The sequence below is a fragment of the Eleutherodactylus coqui genome, chromosome 9 (assembly GCF_035609145.1).
Source record: "Eleutherodactylus coqui strain aEleCoq1 chromosome 9, aEleCoq1.hap1, whole genome shotgun sequence".
Taxonomy (NCBI): domain Eukaryota; kingdom Metazoa; phylum Chordata; class Amphibia; order Anura; family Eleutherodactylidae; genus Eleutherodactylus; species Eleutherodactylus coqui.
In genome coordinates this window covers 9,806,221-9,825,959 of record NC_089845.1, presented here as the reverse complement: position 1 = coordinate 9,825,959, position 19,739 = coordinate 9,806,221, and the positions used below count along the sequence as shown (strand labels likewise).

The following is a 19,739-nucleotide window of genomic DNA, read 5'->3' as shown; positions in this document are numbered from 1 at the left end:
GTTGCGTTTCACATGGCTCCCTCTGTATGACGCTGCGCTCCTGTCGTCTGACCGTTGTTGTGAAGGACGTTTCCTGCATTAACAGTAGCGTTGCTATTAACGGCGGCGTTGCGTTTCACATGGCTCCCTCTGTATGACGCTGCACGCCCGTCGTCTGGCCGTTGCTGTGAAGGACGTTTCCTGCATTAACAGTAACCTTGCTATTAACGGCGGCGTTGCGTTTCACATGGCTCCCACTGTATGACGCTGCGCGCCCGTCGTCTGTCCGTTGTTGTGAAGGACGTTTCCTGCATTAACAGTAGCATGGCTATTAACGGCGGCGTTGCGTTTCACATGGCTCCCTCTGTATGACGCTGAGCGCCCGTCGTCTGGCCGTTGCTGTGAAGGACGTTTCCTGCATTAACAGTAGCGTTGCTATTAACGGCGGCGTTGCGTTTCACATGGCTCCCTCTGTATGACGCTGCGCGCCCGTCGTCTGGCCGTTGCTGTAAAGGACTTTTTCTGCATTAACAGTAACCTTGCTATTAACGGCGGCGTTGCGTTTCACATAGCTCCCACTGTATGACGCTGCGCATGCGTCGTCTGGCCGTTGTTGTGAAGGACGTTTCCTGCATTAACAGTAGCGTTGCTATTAACGGCAGCGTTGCGTTTCACATGGCTCCCTCTGTATGACGCTGCGCGCCCGTCGTCTGGCCGTTGTTGTGAAGGACGTTTCCTGCATTAACAGTAGCGTTGCTATTAACGGCGGCGTTGCGTTTCACATGGCTCCCTCTGTATGACGCTGCGCGCCCGTCGTCTGGCCGTTGCTGTGAAGGACGTTTCCTGCATTAACAGTAGCGTTGCTATTAACGGCGGCGTTGCGTTTCACATGGCTCCCTCTGTATGACGCTGCGCGCCCGTCGTCTGGCCGTTGTTGTGAAGGACGTTTCCTGCATTAACGGCGGCGTTGCGTTTCACATGGCTCCCTCTGTATGACGCTGCGCGCCCGTCGTCTGGCCGTTGCTGTGAAGGACGTTTCCTGCATTAACAGTAGCGTTGCTATTAACGGCGGCGTTGCGTTTCACATGGCTCCCTCTGTATGACGCTGCATGCCCGTCGTCTGGCCGTTGCTGTGAAGGACGTTTCCTGCATTAACAGTAGCGTTGCTATTAACGGCGGCGTTGCGTTTCACATGGCTCCCTCTGTATGACGCTGCACGCCCGTCTTCTGGCCGTTGTTGTGAAGGACGTTTCCTGCATTAACAGTAGCGTTGCTATTAACGGCGGCGTTGCGTTTCACATAGCTCCCTCTGTAGGACGCTGCATGCCCGTCGTCTGGCCGTTGCTGTGAAGGACGTTTCCTGCATTAACAGTAGCGTTGCGTTTCACATGGCTCCCTCTGTATGACGCTGCGCTCCTGTCGTCTGACCGTTGTTGTGAAGGACGTTTCCTGCATTAACAGTAGCGTTGCTATTAACGGCGGCGTTGCGTTTCACATGGCTCCCTCTGTATGACGCTGCACGCCCGTCGTCTGGCCGTTGCTGTGAAGGACGTTTCCTGCATTAACAGTAGCGTTGCTATTAACGGCGGCGTTGCGTTTCACATGGCTCCCTCTGTATGACGCTGCGCGCCCGTCGTCTGGCCGTTGCTGTAAAGGACTTTTTCTGCATTAACAGTAACCTTGCTATTAACGGCGGCGTTGCGTTTCACATAGCTCCCACTGTATGACGCTGCGCATGCGTCGTCTGGCCGTTGTTGTGAAGGACGTTTCCTGCATTAACAGTAGCATGGCTATTAACGGCGGTGTTGCGTTTCACATGGCTCCCTGTGTATGACGCTGCGCGCCCGTCGTCTGGCCGTTGCTGTGAAGGACGTTTCCTGCCTTAACAGTAGCGTTGCTATTAACGGCGGCGTTGCGTTTCACATGGCTCCCTCTGTATGACGCTGCGCGCCCGTCGTCTGGCCGTTGCTGTGAAGGACGTTTCCTGCATTAACAGTAGCGTTGCTATTAACGGCGGTGTTGCGTTTCACATGGCTCCCTCTGTATGACGCTGCATGCCCGTCGTCTGGCCGTTGCTGTGAAGGACGTTTCCTGCATTAACAGTAGCGTTGCTATTAACGGCAGCGTTGCGTTTCACATGGCTCCCTCTGTATGACGCTGCGCGCCCGTCTGGCCGTTGCTGTGAAGGACGTTTCCTGCATTAACAGTAGCGTTGCTATTAACGGCGGCGTTGCGTTTCACATGGCTCCCTCTGTATGACGCTGCACGCCCGTCTTCTGGCCGTTGTTGTGAAGGACGTTTCCTGCATTAACAGTAGCGTTGCTATTAACGGCGGCGTTGCGTTTCACATGGCTCCCTCTGTATGACGCCGCGCTCCTGTCGTCTGACCGTTGCTGTGAAGGACGTTTCCTGCATTAACAGTAGCGTTGCTATTAACGGCGACGTTGCGTTTCACATGGCTCCCTCTGTATGACGCTGCGCGCCCGTCGTCTGGCCGTTGCTGTGAAGGACGTTTCCTGCATTAACAGTAGCGTTGCTATTAACGGCGGCGTTGCGTTTCACATGGCTCCCTCTGTATGACGCCGCGCTCCTGTCGTCTGACCGTTGCTGTGAAGGACGTTTCCTGCATTAACAGTAGCGTTGCTATTAACGGCGGCGTTCCGTTTCACATGGCTCCCTCTGTATGACGCTGCGCGCCCGTCGTCTGGCCGTTGCTGTGAAGGACGTTTCCTGCATTAACAGTAGCGTTGCTATTAACGGCGGCGTTGCGTTTCACATGGCTCCCTCTGTATGACGCTGCGCGCCCGTCGTCTGGCCGTTGCTGTGAAGGACGTTTCCTGCATTAACAGTAGCGTTGCTATTAACGGCGGCGTTGCGTTTCACATGGCTCCCTCTGTATGACGCTGCATGCCCGTCGTCTGGCCGTTGCTGTGAAGGACGTTTCCTGCATTAACAGTAGCGTTGCTATTAACGGCGGCGTTGCGTTTCACATGGCTCCCTCTGTATGACGCTGCATGCCCGTCGTCTGGCCGTTGCTGTGAAGGACGTTTCCTGCATTAACAGTAGCGTTGCTATTAACGGCGGCGTTGCGTTTCACATGGCTCCCTCTGTATGACGCTGCGCGCCCGTCGTCTGGCCGTTGCTGTGAAGGACGTTTCCTGCATTAACAGTAGCGTTGCTATTAACGGCGGCGTTGCGTTTCACATGGCTCCCTCTGTATGACGCTGCGCGCCCGTCGTCTGGCCGTTGCTGTGAAGGACGTTTCCTGCATTAACAGTAGCGTTGCTATTAACGGCGGCGTTGCGTTTCACATGGCTCCCTCTGTATGACGCCGCGCTCCTGTCGTCTGACCGTTGTTGTGAAGGACGTTTCCTGCATTAACAGTAGCGTTGCTATTAACGGCAGCGTTGCGTTTCACATGGCTCCCTCTGTATGACGCTGCGCATCGTCGTCTGGCCGTTGTTGTGAAGGACGTTTCCTGCATTATCAGTAGCGTTGATATTAACGGCGGTGTTGCGTTTCACATGGCTCCCTCTGTATGACGCTGCACGCCCGTCGTCTGGCCGTTGCTGTGAAGGACGTTTCCTGCATTAACAGTAACCTTGCTATTAACGGCGGCGTTGCGTTTCACATAGCTCCCACTGTATGACGCTGCGCATGCGTCGTCTGGCCGTTGTTGTGAAGGACGTTTCCTGCATTATCAGTAGCATGGCTATTAACGGCGGTGTTGCGTTTCACATGGCTCCCTCTGTATGACGCTGCACGCCCGTCGTCTGGCCGTTGCTGTGAAGGACGTTTCCTGCATTAACAGTAACCTTGCTATTAACGGCGGCGTTGCGTTTCACATAGCTCCCACTGTATGACGCTGCGCATGCGTCGTCTGGCCGTTGTTGTGAAGGACGTTTCCTGCATTATCAGTAGCATGGCTATTAACGGCGGTGTTGCGTTTCACATGGCTCCCTCTGTATGACGCTGCACGCCCGTCGTCTGGCCGTTGCTGTGAAGGACGTTTCCTGCATTAACAGTAGCATGGCTATTAACGGCGGCGTTGCGTTTCACATGGCTCCCTCTGTATGACGCTGCGCGCCCGTCGTCTGGCCGTTGCTGTGAAGGACGTTTCCTGCATTAACAGTAGCGTTGCTATTAACGGCGGCGTTGCGTTTCACATGGCTCCCACTGTATGACGCTGCGTGCCCGTCGTCTGGCCGTTGCTGTGAAGGACGTTTCCTGCATTAACAGTAACCTTGCTATTAACGGCGGCGTTGCGTTTCACATGGCTCCCACTGTATGACGCTGCGCGCCCGTCGTCTGTCCGTTGCTGTGAAGGACGTTTCCTGCATTAACAGTAGCATGGCTATTAACGGCGGCGTTGCGTTTCACATGGCTCCCTCTGTATGACGCTGAGCGCCCGTCGTCTGGCCGTTGCTGTGAAGGACGTTTCCTGCATTAACAGTAGCGTTGCTATTAACGGCGGCGTTGCGTTTCACATGGCTCCCTCTGTATGACGCTGCGCGCCCGTCGTCTGGCCGTTGCTGTAAAGGACTTTTTCTGCATTAACAGTAACCTTGCTATTAACGGCGGCGTTGCGTTTCACATAGCTCCCACTGTATGACGCTGCGCATGCGTCGTCTGGCCGTTGTTGTGAAGGACGTTTCCTGCATTAACAGTAGCGTTGCTATTAACGGCAGCGTTGCGTTTCACATGGCTCCCTCTGTATGACGCTGCGCGCCCGTCGTCTGGCCGTTGTTGTGAAGGACGTTTCCTGCATTAACAGTAGCGTTGCTATTAACGGCGGCGTTGCGTTTCACATGGCTCCCTCTGTATGACGCTGCGCGCCCGTCGTCTGGCCGTTGCTGTGAAGGACGTTTCCTGCATTAACAGTAGCGTTGCTATTAACGGCGGCGTTGCGTTTCACATGGCTCCCTCTGTATGACGCTGCGCGCCCGTCGTCTGGCCGTTGTTGTGAAGGACGTTTCCTGCATTAACGGCGGCGTTGCGTTTCACATGGCTCCCTCTGTATGACGCTGCGCGCCCGTCGTCTGGCCGTTGCTGTGAAGGACGTTTCCTGCATTAACAGTAGCGTTGCTATTAACGGCGGCGTTGCGTTTCACATGGCTCCCTCTGTATGACGCTGCATGCCCGTCGTCTGGCCGTTGCTGTGAAGGACGTTTCCTGCATTAACAGTAGCGTTGCTATTAACGGCGGCGTTGCGTTTCACATGGCTCCCTCTGTATGACGCTGCACGCCCGTCTTCTGGCCGTTGTTGTGAAGGACGTTTCCTGCATTAACAGTAGCGTTGCTATTAACGGCGGCGTTGCGTTTCACATAGCTCCCTCTGTAGGACGCTGCATGCCCGTCGTCTGGCCGTTGCTGTGAAGGACGTTTCCTGCATTAACAGTAGCGTTGCTATTAACGGCGGCGTTGCGTTTCACATGGCTCCCTCTGTATGACGCTGCGCATGCATCGTCTGGCCGTTGCTGTGAAGGACGTTTCCTGCATTAACAGTAGCGTTGCGTTTCACATGGCTCCCTCTGTATGACGCTGCGCTCCTGTCGTCTGACCGTTGTTGTGAAGGACGTTTCCTGCATTAACAGTAGCGTTGCTATTAACGGCGGCGTTGCGTTTCACATGGCTCCCTCTGTATGACGCTGCACGCCCGTCGTCTGGCCGTTGCTGTGAAGGACGTTTCCTGCATTAACAGTAGCGTTGCTATTAACGGCGGCGTTGCGTTTCACATGGCTCCCTCTGTATGACGCTGCGCGCCCGTCGTCTGGCCGTTGCTGTAAAGGACTTTTTCTGCATTAACAGTAACCTTGCTATTAACGGCGGCGTTGCGTTTCACATAGCTCCCACTGTATGACGCTGCGCATGCGTCGTCTGGCCGTTGTTGTGAAGGACGTTTCCTGCATTAACAGTAGCATGGCTATTAACGGCGGTGTTGCGTTTCACATGGCTCCCTGTGTATGACGCTGCGCGCCCGTCGTCTGGCCGTTGCTGTGAAGGACGTTTCCTGCCTTAACAGTAGCGTTGCTATTAACGGCGGCGTTGCGTTTCACATGGCTCCCTCTGTATGACGCTGCGCGCCCGTCGTCTGGCCGTTGCTGTGAAGGACGTTTCCTGCATTAACAGTAGCGTTGCTATTAACGGCGGCGTTGCGTTTCACATGGCTCCCTCTGTATGACGCTGCATGCCCGTCGTCTGGCCGTTGCTGTGAAGGACGTTTCCTGCATTAACAGTAGCGTTGCTATTAACGGCGGCGTTGCGTTTCACATGGCTCCCTCTGTATGACGCTGCATGCCCGTCGTCTGGCCGTTGCTGTGAAGGACGTTTCCTGCATTAACAGTAGCGTTGCTATTAACGGCAGCGTTGCGTTTCACATGGCTCCCTCTGTATGACGCTGCGCGCCCGTCTGGCCGTTGCTGTGAAGGACGTTTCCTGCATTAACAGTAGCGTTGCTATTAACGGCGGCGTTGCGTTTCACATGGCTCCCTCTGTATGACGCTGCACGCCCGTCTTCTGGCCGTTGTTGTGAAGGACGTTTCCTGCATTAACAGTAGCGTTGCTATTAACGGCGGCGTTGCGTTTCACATAGCTCCCTCTGTATGACGCTGCATGCCCGTCGTCTGGCCGTTGCTGTGAAGGACGTTTCCTGCATTAACAGTAGCGTTGCTATTAACGGCGACGTTGCGTTTCACATGGCTCCCTCTGTATGACGCTGCGCGCCCGTCGTCTGGCCGTTGCTGTGAAGGACGTTTCCTGCATTAACAGTAGCGTTGCTATTAACGGCGGCGTTGCGTTTCACATGGCTCCCTCTGTATGACGCCGCGCTCCTGTTGTCTGACCGTTGCTGTGAAGGACGTTTCCTGCATTAACAGTAGCGTTGCTATTAACGGCGACGTTGCGTTTCACATGGCTCCCTCTGTATGACGCTGCGCGCCCGTCGTCTGGCCGTTGCTGTGAAGGACGTTTCCTGCATTAACAGTAGCGTTGCTATTAACGGCGGCGTTGCGTTTCACATGGCTCCCTCTGTATGACGCCGCGCTCCTGTCGTCTGACCGTTGCTGTGAAGGACGTTTCCTGCATTAACAGTAGCGTTGCTATTAACGGCGGCGTTGCGTTTCACATGGCTCCCTCTGTATGACGCTGCGCGCCCGTCGTCTGGCCGTTGCTGTGAAGGACGTTTCCTGCATTAACAGTAGCGTTGCTATTAACGGCGGCGTTGCGTTTCACATGGCTCCCTCCTTATGACGCTGCGCGCCCGTCGTCTGGCCGTTGCTGTGAAGGACGTTTCCTGCATTAACAGTAGCGTTGCTATTAACGGCGGCGTTGCGTTTCACATGGCTCCCTCTGTATGACGCTGCGCGCCCGTCGTCTGGCCGTTGCTGTGAAGGACGTTTCCTGCATTAACAGTAGCGTTGCTATTAACGGCGGCGTTGCGTTTCACATGGCTCCCTCTGTATGACGCTGCATGCCCGTCGTCTGGCCGTTGCTGTGAAGGACGTTTCCTGCATTAACAGTAGCGTTGCTATTAACGGCGGCGTTGCGTTTCACATGGCTCCCTCTGTATGACGCTGCGCGCCCGTCGTCTGGCCGTTGCTGTGAAGGACGTTTCCTGCATTAACAGTAGCGTTGCTATTAACGGCGGCGTTGCGTTTCACATGGCTCCCTCTGTATGACGCTGCGCGCCCGTCGTCTGGCCGTTGCTGTGAAGGACGTTTCCTGCATTAACAGTAGCGTTGCTATTAACGGCGGCGTTGCGTTTCACATGGCTCCCTCTGTATGACGCTGCGCGCCCGTCGTCTGGCCGTTGCTGTGAAGGACGTTTCCTGCATTAACAGTAGCGTTGCTATTAACGGCGGCGTTGCGTTTCACATGGCTCCCTCTGTATGACGCCGCGCTCCTGTCGTCTGACCGTTGTTGTGAAGGACGTTTCCTGCATTAACAGTAGCGTTGCTATTAACGGCAGCGTTGCGTTTCACATGGCTCCCTCTGTATGACGCTGCGCATGCGTCGTCTGGCCGTTGTTGTGAAGGACGTTTCCTGCATTATCAGTAGCGTTGCTATTAACGGCGGTGTTGCGTTTCACATGGCTCCCTCTGTATGACGCTGCACGCCCGTCGTCTGGCCGTTGCTGTGAAGGACGTTTCCTGCATTAACAGTAACCTTGCTATTAACGGCGGCGTTGCGTTTCACATAGCTCCCACTGTATGACGCTGCGCATGCGTCGTCTGGCCGTTGTTGTGAAGGACGTTTCCTGCATTATCAGTAGCATGGCTATTAACGGCGGTGTTGCGTTTCACATGGCTCCCTCTGTATGACGCTGCACGCCCGTCGTCTGGCCGTTGCTGTGAAGGACGTTTCCTGCATTAACAGTAGCATGGCTATTAACGGCGGCGTTGCGTTTCACATGGCTCCCTCTGTATGACGCTGCACGCCCGTCGTCTGGCCGTTGCTGTGAAGGACGTTTCCTGCATTAACAGTAGCGTTGCTATTAACGGCGGCGTTGCGTTTCACATGGCTCCCTCTGTATGACGCCGCGCTCCTGTCGTCTGACCGTTGTTGTGAAGGACGTTTCCTGCATTAACAGTAGCGTTGCTATTAACGGCAGCGTTGCGTTTCACATGGCTCCCTCTGTATGACGCTGCGCATGCGTCGTCTGGCCGTTGTTGTGAAGGACGTTTCCTGCATTATCAGTAGCGTTGCTATTAACGGCGGTGTTGCGTTTCACATGGCTCCCTCTGTATGACGCTGCACGCCCGTCGTCTGGCCGTTGCTGTGAAGGACGTTTCCTGCATTAACAGTAACCTTGCTATTAACGGCGGCGTTGCGTTTCACATAGCTCCCACTGTATGACGCTGCGCATGCGTCGTCTGGCCGTTGTTGTGAAGGACGTTTCCTGCATTATCAGTAGCATGGCTATTAACGGCGGTGTTGCGTTTCACATGGCTCCCTCTGTATGACGCTGCACGCCCGTCGTCTGGCCGTTGCTGTGAAGGACGTTTCCTGCATTAACAGTAACCTTGCTATTAACGGCGGCGTTGCGTTTCACATAGCTCCCACTGTATGACGCTGCGCATGCGTCGTCTGGCCGTTGTTGTGAAGGACGTTTCCTGCATTATCAGTAGCATGGCTATTAACGGCGGCGTTGCGTTTCACATGGCTCCCTCTGTATGACGCTGCACGCCCGTCGTCTGGCCGTTGCTGTGAAGGACGTTTCCTGCATTAACAGTAGCATGGCTATTAACGGCGGCGTTGCGTTTCACATGGCTCCCTCTGTATGACGCTGCATGCCCGTCGTCTGGCCGTTGCTGTGAAGGACGTTTCCTGCATTAACAGTAGCGTTGCTATTAACGGCGGCGTTGCGTTTCACATGGCTCCCACTGTATGACGCTGCGTGCCCGTCGTCTGGCCGTTGCTGTGAAGGACGTTTCCTGCATTAACAGTAACCTTGCTATTAACGGCGGCGTTGCGTTTCACATGGCTCCCTCTGTATGACGCTGCACGCCCGTCGTCTGGCCGTTGCTGTGAAGGACGTTTCCTGCATTAACAGTAACCTTGCTATTAACGGCGGCGTTGCGTTTCACATGGCTCCCTCTGTATGACGCTGCACGCCCGTCGTCTGGCCGTTGCTGTGAAGGACGTTTCCTGCATTAACAGTAGCATGGCTATTAACGGCGGCGTTGCGTTTCACATGGCTCCCTCTGTATGACGCTGCGCGCCCGTCGTCTGGCCGTTGCTGTGAAGGACGTTTCCTGCATTAACAGTAGCGTTGCTATTAACGGCGGCGTTGCGTTTCACATGGCTCCCTCTGTATGACGCTGCACGCCCGTCGTCTGGCCGTTGCTATTAACGGCGGCGTTGCGTTTCACATGGCTCCCTCTGTATGACGCTGCACGCCCGTCGTCTGGCCGTTGCTGTGAAGGATGTTTCCTGCATTAACAGTAGCGTTGCTATTAACGGCGGCGTTGCGTTTCACATGGCTCCCTCTGTATGACGCTGCGCGCCCGTCGTCTGGCCGTTGCTGTGAAGCACGTTTCCTGCATTAACAGTAGCGTTGCTATTAACGGCGGCGTTGCGTTTCACATGGCTCCCTCTGTATGACGCTGCGCGCCTGTCGTCTGGCCGTTGCTATTAACGGCGGCGTTGCGTTTCACATGGCTCCCTCTGTATGACGCTGCGCGCCTGTCGTCTGGCCGTTGCTATTAACGGCGGCGTTGCGTTTCACATGGCTCCCTCTGTATGACGCTGCGCGCCTGTCGTCTGGCCGTTGCTATTAACGGCGGCGTTGCGTTTCACATGGCTCCCTCTGTATGACGCGGCGCTCCTGCGGTCTGAACGTTGTTGTGAAGGACGTTGCAGAAAGATGTCAAACTCATTCAGGATTACAACATTCTCACAGCAGATGGAACTGAGAAGCCATTTATGTTACAGCTCGCTGCCGGAGAACGGATAGGCACCCAGCCGCTACAACATCCGCTCCCATGTCCGTTGGTTCGCATTATCTTTGATTCCATAGAAATCATTGTTGTACATAAAAATGCGTTTCTCTTACAGAAGTTGTGCGCCTTATTAAAAATATATATATTTTCAGGAACTTTTTGGAATTACTTTTTGGGAGATTTGATTCAGCACGTCTTTAACCCCTTCCCATTTCATGGCGTACCGGTACGTCATGGAGCGGCGGGGTATGTATGAAGAGAGGTTGCAGGCATCAGCTGTTTATAACAGCTGACATCTGTGGGCAATAGCCGCAAGCGGCCGCGCGGCCGTTCACGGCTATTAACCATTTAAATGCCACTGTCAATTCTGACAGCGGCATTGGTGAGATCGAGGGAGCCGTGCAGGTGTCATGGCAGCTGAGGGCATAATGAAAGGCCCCAGGACTGCCTTAACAGACTGCCTATGAAGCCTATAGACTGCCTGTCAAAAAGCAGTATGACATAATGCTATAGCATTACGTCATACTGCAGGAGCGATCAAAGCATCGCATGTTAAAGTCACCCAGGGGGACTTCAAAGTAATGTAGAAAAAAAAAAAAACAATAAAGTATTTTTAATTGAAAAAAAAAAAGTTGTAAAAGTTTAAATCACCCCCCTTTTGCCATATCTATTATTAAAAAATCTAAATAATAAATTAAAAATATGTATTTGGTATCACCGCGTCCGTAAAAGTCCGATCTATCGAAGTAGCGCATTATTTTTCCCGCGCGGTGAACGTCATCCGAAAAAAAAAGAACGCCAGAAATGCACTTTTTTAGTTACCCTGTCTCCCAGAAAAAACGCAATAAAAAGCGATCAAAAAGTCGTATGTATTCCAAGGTACTATAAGAAACTACAGGACATCCCGCAAAAAATGAGCCCTTGCTCAACTACGTCGACGGAAAAATAAAAAAGTTATTGCGCGCACAAAATGACCACAGAAAATAATTTTAAAAAATGTTATGTCTTTGAAAAAAAAAAAAAAGAGGAGTATAGTAAAAAGAACTATACAAGTTTGGTATTGTAGCAATCGCAGTGACCCATAGAATAAAGTTATCATGTCGTTATCGTTGCTGTTTGTGCGCCGTAAAAACAAGATGCACTAAAAGATGGCGAAATGTCTTTTTTTTTCATTTTACTCCACTAAGAATTTTTTTTTACGTTTTTCAGTACATTATATGGTACTTTAAATAGCACCATTGAAAAATACAAATCGTCCCGCAAAAAACAAGAAGCCCTCATACAGCGACGGCAATGGATAAATAAAGGAGTTACGATTTTTTTAAAGGGGGGAGGAAAAAACGAAAATGGAAAAAGAAAAAGGGCCGCGTCATTAAGGGGTTAAACAATAAAAGACAACAAGGAGCCAATAAACGTTCCATCATGAGACGTGAAGAATCTTCGGATTCCTGTGTGCTGCTAAGTGACCTCCTTCTAACGCAGTATGCTCCAACCTCACGGTGTTTAGGGGCGCCCAGCAGTTGTCCGATTGAGCTGAAGTTTTGCGCATCCCGTTTTTTTAACAACTGGAACAGGATTAGGGGGTGGGAGGAGTAAAAGCTTAACTTTCGGGAAATTACTTATAGCTAAGGGCCACCCATATTTTTATATATATATATATATTTATTTATTTTTATTTTTATTTTTTTTCCTTGGTACTATTGTACCTGGATGCCACTAGAAGCTAGGGGTTTGACAGGGCTTGCATGGAAGAACCCACCCCACCCCCCGTCACGCCCCTAGCTCCCGATTGGCTACACAGTTGTCCGGGCAGCCGGCCAAGAAAAAACTTCTTCGGCCGGGAACATACCCCCCGTCGCTGCTGGCACCCACAGTGTTCTCCCCCGTGCTAGATGCAGCCGCTGAGGGCTACTCCGCTCCCCATCTGCCTGTCAGCAGCAGCGGTGGTGACAGCTGCTGAGGGGAGAAGAGGTAGGGGTGCAGAGTAACTGTCACCACTCAGCTGCGGTGACTGTATGGCCAGCTAGAGCAGGATATGCTGCGGGGCTCCGTCTCCAAGCCAATCGGAGAAGTGCTCCGCTCCTGTTTCCCCCTGTGGCTCCGGTCCCGAGCAGACTGCAGGCGTTGCGGCCAGGACCACTGTCACTCACCGCCCCACTTATTTTCCCCTGTGACTCCGGCCTGCTGGATGATTGTATTTGCCCAATCATACTATGGATGAGAGATTAATTAATGCAAGTTACCAATTGTCTAGAAAAAAAATAAAATGTCCAGTATTTGGGCTAGCTAATGAAATTCAAGATTCATTAATTTTTGTTGCTACTAACCAATCCACAATAGTGCTAGATCACCTTACTGCTGCCCAAAGTGGCATATGCCAGTGTGTTTTGTTACATTTAGTTGTTATCATCAAACACCCGACTACAATTAAGAGCTACAGGGGATCCTTTGTGCTGGCTGAAGCCTGCGAGAGACCGTCCACACTGCTGAGTAATAGTGAATAGCTCTGGGAGCATCACTAGTGGGGGCTGGCCATAACTAGCGGCAGGGTAATAAATGGGATAGCAGGTGATTTAGCGAAAGCACTTAATGCTACCTTATAGACCTTAGACATATCACTGGCGGATGTACGAGGTACTTAGGATGCTTCTCCACAGAACAGAGCTGTGATTAAGGTCATTTGATAAATTGTATATTCCTAATCTGGTGCCTTCAGTCCAGACCATATCTAGTACTTGTACAATAATTGGCTCACAGCTCCGTTATTACACAGATTTGTAGTTTATGTTTTGTTAAAAAGGAAAAAATATTGTTATGTTGTTTAGGTTTAATCCAACTCGAATATGAATAGATGTGCATCATGCTTCATCATCTACCCCAGTATGCGGCAGACATGACTCCTCTACTCTAGGGTTAGAATAGAAGCCTTAGGGACAAGCTGGGACCACCCTACATGGGTGCAATCAGAGGACTATGGATGGCTCCTACGAACCTCCATCTTCCTGGTTAGCTAAGGCAACACATTCCCTAGTGGTTAGCTCAAGTTTTTGTGATGAGGGAGGAGGTCATGTCATTGATGTTATGGAGGAGGGGCTGTGTAGTATGACGACGCAGCCGCAAAAGAGGGGACTGTTAGTGAAATAAATGTGACTCCATCTTCCCTTGCATATCTTATAGCGGGCTCCTTCCTTTTTGTATGTTCTAGTATGTGCCAATGATTTGTACTTTCCCTTAACAAGATTTGCTCAAATGTATTGAAGAATAAATAGTGACCAGGATGATTAGAACATTCCAAGGTCCTAGACTGAATGTCTCTGGTCATTGTGCCCCGTTGTCCCATTTCTCTCTAAACAATTTATGTTTAGCATAACTGTACTGTTCTGAGAATCCATTTATGTATGTATGTGTATATATGCACCCGCGTGCCTTTGCCCGGCATTTTAGATGTTAAATTCCTTATCTTGCATATTCATATTGTGTTTATGTTTTATCCACCAATAGTAATAAATGAATAATAGATTTGAATTATTGTAATTAGATCATGTGCCTCTATAAATACTGCTGCCTTTCAATCAATAAACAGATAACTTTTGGATCCCATCCAGTGATGTTGTGGTGGAAGTCATTTTCCAAGCCCGGCTATCCTCTAACTGAATTTGGACCCCAGAAGCATATCGTATAGCAAATAGATTTATTTGCACTAACAGCGGTGGGATGTAACCAGTCGCTGGTTAAAAGGGACGTCTGTGTGGACGCTGTTAAAGCGCTTCTAGGGTAAGCTGCTTCCGAGTGCTGATGTCATCGCTAAGGATGTCAGCACTGGTACAGAGCGTTTACACTAACAGGCTTCATCCTCTATGTCCCTCTGCACATGAGCAGAAATTCCGCGGTGGGATTTCCCGCAGAATTTCCGCCTATGCCTGCTTGCATAGGATTGCATTAGATAACACAATCGGCCCGCACAGATATGTCACTGGTGACGGGCCGGCTCCTCTATGCGCAAGCGCCAGCTGGGCGGCAGCCGGCACATCACAGAGAAGAGGAGACGCCGGGAGGGAGTGAGCCGCAGGGCTGTGCAGAGATATGGGACCGCCTGCAGGCGGCCTTTGTGTGGGAGGAAGGGGGTGTAGGCAGTGACATGCAGCGACAGCCGCCATCCAGTGATGGGTTTATGAGGAATGTCTCCTTTAACGAGCCGTGAACGAGGATGAGAGAGGTTTCTGCATTTACACGCAACGATTATCGCTCACATTTGTTGGTTTGAATGGATTTTGTCCGGCTTCACACTGGCGAGAGAATCGCATGATGCGAGTGAGAACGCCTGATCGTCAGACCGATGATTTTCCATGATTTCATCCTCATGGGCGATGTTTTCACTCAAGTCCTGTGGCGATACAAGAATCTGCGATCTCGCCCATTGCTTTGAGCAGCAGCGCCGGCCCCGTTGAAGACAATGGGAGAACCCCGCGATCCTCTGCCGTGCTGTGACCACCGCGCCGGGGATTCCTTCAGCTCCACAGGGATGGAAGGCCGCTTCCACGTGCAAACTCCTCACTTCCAGGGTTTTCAGAGGGATTGCAGGGCAATATCGGGCCGTGAATTACGCCCTCACTAGTGTGAAGCCGGCCTTAAAGGGGTTGTCCCGTGCCGAAACTGATTTTTTTTTTTTTGCATAGGCCCCCCGATCAGCGCAGGACAAACCCAAGGGATGTGATGAAATACAAAAAAAAATGTTACTTACCCGATTCCCCTGTCTGCAGCTTCTTCATTCTTTTCATCCAAGATGGCCACCGGGATCTTCACCCACGATGCACCGCGGGTCTTCTCCCATGGTGCACCGTGGGCTCTTTGCAGTCCGTTGCCGATTCCAGCCTCCTGATTGGCTGGAATCGGCAACATGACGGGGCGGAGCTACGCGATGACGCGTAGAAGGGGGCGGAGCCAGAACGCCGCTCGTGCCCGGACCGACCAGAAGGGAGAAGACCCTTCTGCACAGGCGCGTCTAATCGGGCGATTAGACGCTTAAACTTAGACGGAGCCATGGAGACGAGGACGCTAGCAACGGAACAGGTAAGTGAATAACTTCTGTATGGCTCATAATTAATGCACAATGTATATTACAAAGTGCATTAATATGGCCATACAGAAGTGTATAACCCCACTTGCTGCCGCGGGACAACCCCTTTAAGCCTCACACGTGGGCAGATTTTTGGTGTGGAGTCCATGGCAGCCGCCCGCCTCCAGGTTCTGCAGCAATCGCCCTCCACAGCGTTCGAAGGCCAAGTGGTCATGCCCATGAGCGGAAATCGATTGTGGTTCCACTCGCAATCACAGCATGCGCTATTTTTCTGCAGACCTCGCACAGACGGCGACCATTGTAGTCAATGAAAGCCATCCGGCCCGCAGCCCTTCCTGAAACAACATTCCATAAAGGTCAGGAGACCCACGTCACGTCTTAAGGCCCATGTACAAGGGCCGATGATCCTAAAAGATCGCTCAGACCACAGTGACAGCTTTGAGCTGTCATTTTGCATAAACTATTAAGTAGCTACTCAGTTAAGAGCAATTATGTATGCAAATGAAGCCTCAGCTGAATGCAGTAATAGCCGGAGGGTCTTATCTGCGCTCAGATCCTTGGTTCTCCACAGGAAACAATGCTATCAGCACTAACCATGGAGAACTGCTGATAAGGCTGAAGGACGATTTTTAGGCTGGACTGAATATAACGATCAGCTGGCAGTGCACGATGGCCGCGCATTTAGACGCAACCATTATCGCTAAAATAATTGCCAACTAGCGATTTCTTAGCGATCATAAGCTGGTGTAAATGGGCCTTTAGCGATGGCGCAGGTACGCGGGGTCACCAGCTATGGTCAGCAGCACATTCCAGACCCGCCGTGTGCATGTGGCCTTAGAGTGATAATGGTAAGGTGTAGCCACTAGTGGGCGCTCAGGATCACACTACACATATATAGAGCTGTGCATTACAGTGTGGTGCCTGAGGCAGCACTGCTCTACAACACCGAGGTACAGCGTGCACCAACTGTCATGTGCTTCTACCGCCAGCCACACTCCACATCTACAACACCCTACTACACAGGTAGGTACATGCACACCCGAGGAGGGATAGACAGGTAGGTACGTGCGCACCCGAGGAGGGATAGACAGGTAGGTACGTGCGCACCCGAGGAGGGACACACAGGCAGGTACGTGCGCAGCCAGGGAGGGGTAGACAGGCAGGTACGTGCGCAGCCAGGGAGGGCCACACAGGCAGGTACGTGCGCAGCCAGGGAGGGCCACACAGGCAGGTACGTGCGCAGCCAGGGAGGGGTAGACAGGTAGGTACGTGCGCACCCGAGGAGGAATAGACAGGTAGGTACGTGCGCACCCAGGGAGGGGTAGACAGGCAGATAAGTGCGCACCCAGGGAGGGCCACACAGGCAGGTACGTGCGCACCCAGTGAGGGCCACACAGGCAGGTATGTGCGCACCCAGGGAGGGCCACACAGGCAGGTACGTGCGCACCCAGGGAGGGCCACACAGCCAGGTACGTGCGCACCCAGGGAGGGCCACACAGCCAGGTACGTGCGCACCCAGGGAGGGCCACACAGGTAAGTACATTCACACCTGAGGAGGGCCACACAGGTAAGTATGTGCACACCGGAGGAGGAGCACGCAGGTAGGCACATACATGCAGGGGGAAGGGCAGACAGGTAGGGACATGCAGGGGGAGGGGCAGACAGGTAGGTACATGCAGGGAGAGGGGCAGACAGGTAGGTACATGCAGGGAGAGGGGCAGACAGGTAGGTACATGCAGGGAGAGGGGCAGACAGGTAGGTACATACATGCAGTGGGAGGGGCAGGCAGGTGCACACCCGAGGAGGTCCGCACGGGTAGGCACATGCACACCCGAAGAGGGCCGCACGGATAGGTACGTGCACACCCGAAGAGGGCCACACGGGTAGGTACGTGCACACCCGAGGAGGGCCACACGGGTAGGTACGTGCACACCCGAGGAGGGCCACACGGGTAGGTACGTGCACAGCCGAGGAGGGCCACACGGGTAGGTACGTGCACAGCCGAGGAGGGCCACACGGGTAGGTACGTACACACCCAGGGAGGGACACACGGGTAGGTACGTACACACCCAGGGAGGGACACACGGGTAGGTACGTACACACCCAGGGAGGGACACACGGGTAGGTACGTACACACCCAGGGAGGGACACACAGGTAGGTACATACGTGCAGGGGGAGAGGCAGGTGGGTAGGTACAAAAATACAGGGGGAGTGACAGACACGTAGGTAAATGCAGGGGGAGGGGCAGGTAGCTACATGCATGCAGGGGGAGGGGCAGGTAGGTACATACATGCAGTAGGAGAGGCAGGCAGGTAAAACATGCAGGGGGAGGGGCAGGCAGGTACACAGAGGGGGGGCAAACAGGTAGGTACAAACATGCAGGTGGAGGGGCAGACAGGTAGGTACACAAAGGGGGAGAGACAGGTAGGTACACAAAGGGGGAGGGGCAGGTAGGTACACGCACAGGTGATCGGACATGAAGCACTTGTACGCTAGTAGGACGTGAGTTTGTATAGCGGTAGGCATATTTCTGTTTTCAGCCGCGCCGAAACGGGTTTTTTTTTTTTTTGCATAGGTCCCCCGTTCGGCGCGAGACAAACCCAAAGGATGTGTTAAAATGAAAAAAATCTTACCCGAATCTCCGCTCTGCGACTTCTTCCTTCTCCAAGATGGCTGCCGGGATCTTCACCCACGATGCACCGCGGGTCTTCTCCCATGGTGCACCGTGGGCTCTGTGCGGTGCATTGCCGATTCCAGCCTCCTGATTGGCTGGAATCGGCACACGTGATGGGACGGAGCTACGTGAGGACGCGTAGAAGGGGGCGGAGCCAGAACGCCACTCGTGCCCGGGCCAACCAGAAGGGAGAAGACCCTTCTGCGCAAGCGCGTCTAAAAAAGCAAGAAGACCCCGAAATTAGACGGCACCATGGAGACGGGGACGCTAGCAATGGAACAGGTAAGTGAATAACTTCTGTATGGCTCATAATTAATGCACGATGTACATTACAAAGTGCATTAATATGGCCATACAGAAGTGTATAGACCCACTTGCTGCCGCGGGACAACCCCTTTAAGTGTAGTGTACGGCTGCTTAAAGGGGTTGTCCCGCGCCAAAACGTTTTTTGTTTTTTTTTCAACCCCCCCCCCCCCCCCCCCCGCTCGGCGCGAGACAACCCCGATGCAGCGGTTAAAAAAGAACACCGGACAGCGCTTACCTGAATCCCCGCGCTCCGGTGACTTCTTACTTACCCGGTGAAGATGGCCGCGGGGATCTTCTCCCTCAGTGGACCGCAGGGCTTCTGTGCGGTCCATTGCCGATTCCAGCCTCCTGATTGGCTGGAATCGGCACGTGACGGGGCGGAGCTACACGGAGCCCCATTCAGAAAAGAAGAAGACCCGGACTGCGCAAGCGCGTCTAATTTGGCCATTAGACGGCAAAAATTAGTCGGTACCATGGAGACGAGGACGCCAGCAACGGAACAGGTAAGTGAAAAACTTCTTATAACTTCTGTATGGCTCATAATTAATGCACAATGTACATTGCAAAGTGCATTAATATGGCCATACAGAAGTGTATACCCCCACTTGCTGCCGCGGGACAACCCCTTTAATATGGCCATACAGATGTGTATACCCCCACTTGCTGCCGCGGGACAACCCCTTTAAGTGCGGCTGAAAACAGAAATATGCTAGCGTTAATAGATAGAGAAGGACGTTAGAAGGACGCACCGCCACGTGACCTTCAGCCCAGCCCCCGCCGCTCACCTTACTCGTTGGGCCTGACAGGAGCCGCAGGGCCGCCGCTCTCAGTGCCGCCATGGTCCTAACTAACCTGTCAGACACGGAGATTACACGGTCGGAGGCTCCGCCCCCTTTACGGAGCGTTATACACACACAAACAGTGACGTAATGAGCTGGGCGGAGCCTCTTAGCAGGCCGCACGTTCTAGTCCGCTCATCTGTGGTGGCTAGAATGGACGGGCTCCTGAGAGGACACGGGGGTCAGCGGATGGACGTCCTCCCGTCATCAGAGCATGAAAGGTGAGCTTCAAGACAGACGCGAGGGGCCCGTCCGACGGACCTGAGACAGGCGCGAAGGGCCCCTTCAGGAGGGCGGAGTGTGTCGGGGGACATGCGGTGTGAGGGGCCCCCGTCAGGAGGGCGGAGTGTGTCGGGGGACATGCGGTGTGAGGGGCCCCCGTCAAGAGGGCGGAGTGTGTCGGGGGACATGCGGTGTGAGAGTC

General features: G+C 53.2%; 1 protein-coding gene across 1 annotated transcript in view; it reads right to left on the bottom strand.

Moving 5' to 3' along the window:
- Nucleotides 1-19,382, bottom strand: part of SDHA (succinate dehydrogenase complex flavoprotein subunit A) — a 169,957-nt gene extending 150,575 nt beyond the window's left edge. The window contains exon 1 of the mRNA XM_066579113.1: nt 19,262-19,382. Within this exon, the coding sequence (XP_066435210.1) occupies nt 19,262-19,315 (54 nt within the window). The 5' untranslated portion in view covers nt 19,316-19,382. The remainder of the gene's footprint in view (nt 1-19,261) is intronic.
- Nucleotides 19,383-19,739: the final 357 nt, after the last annotated feature.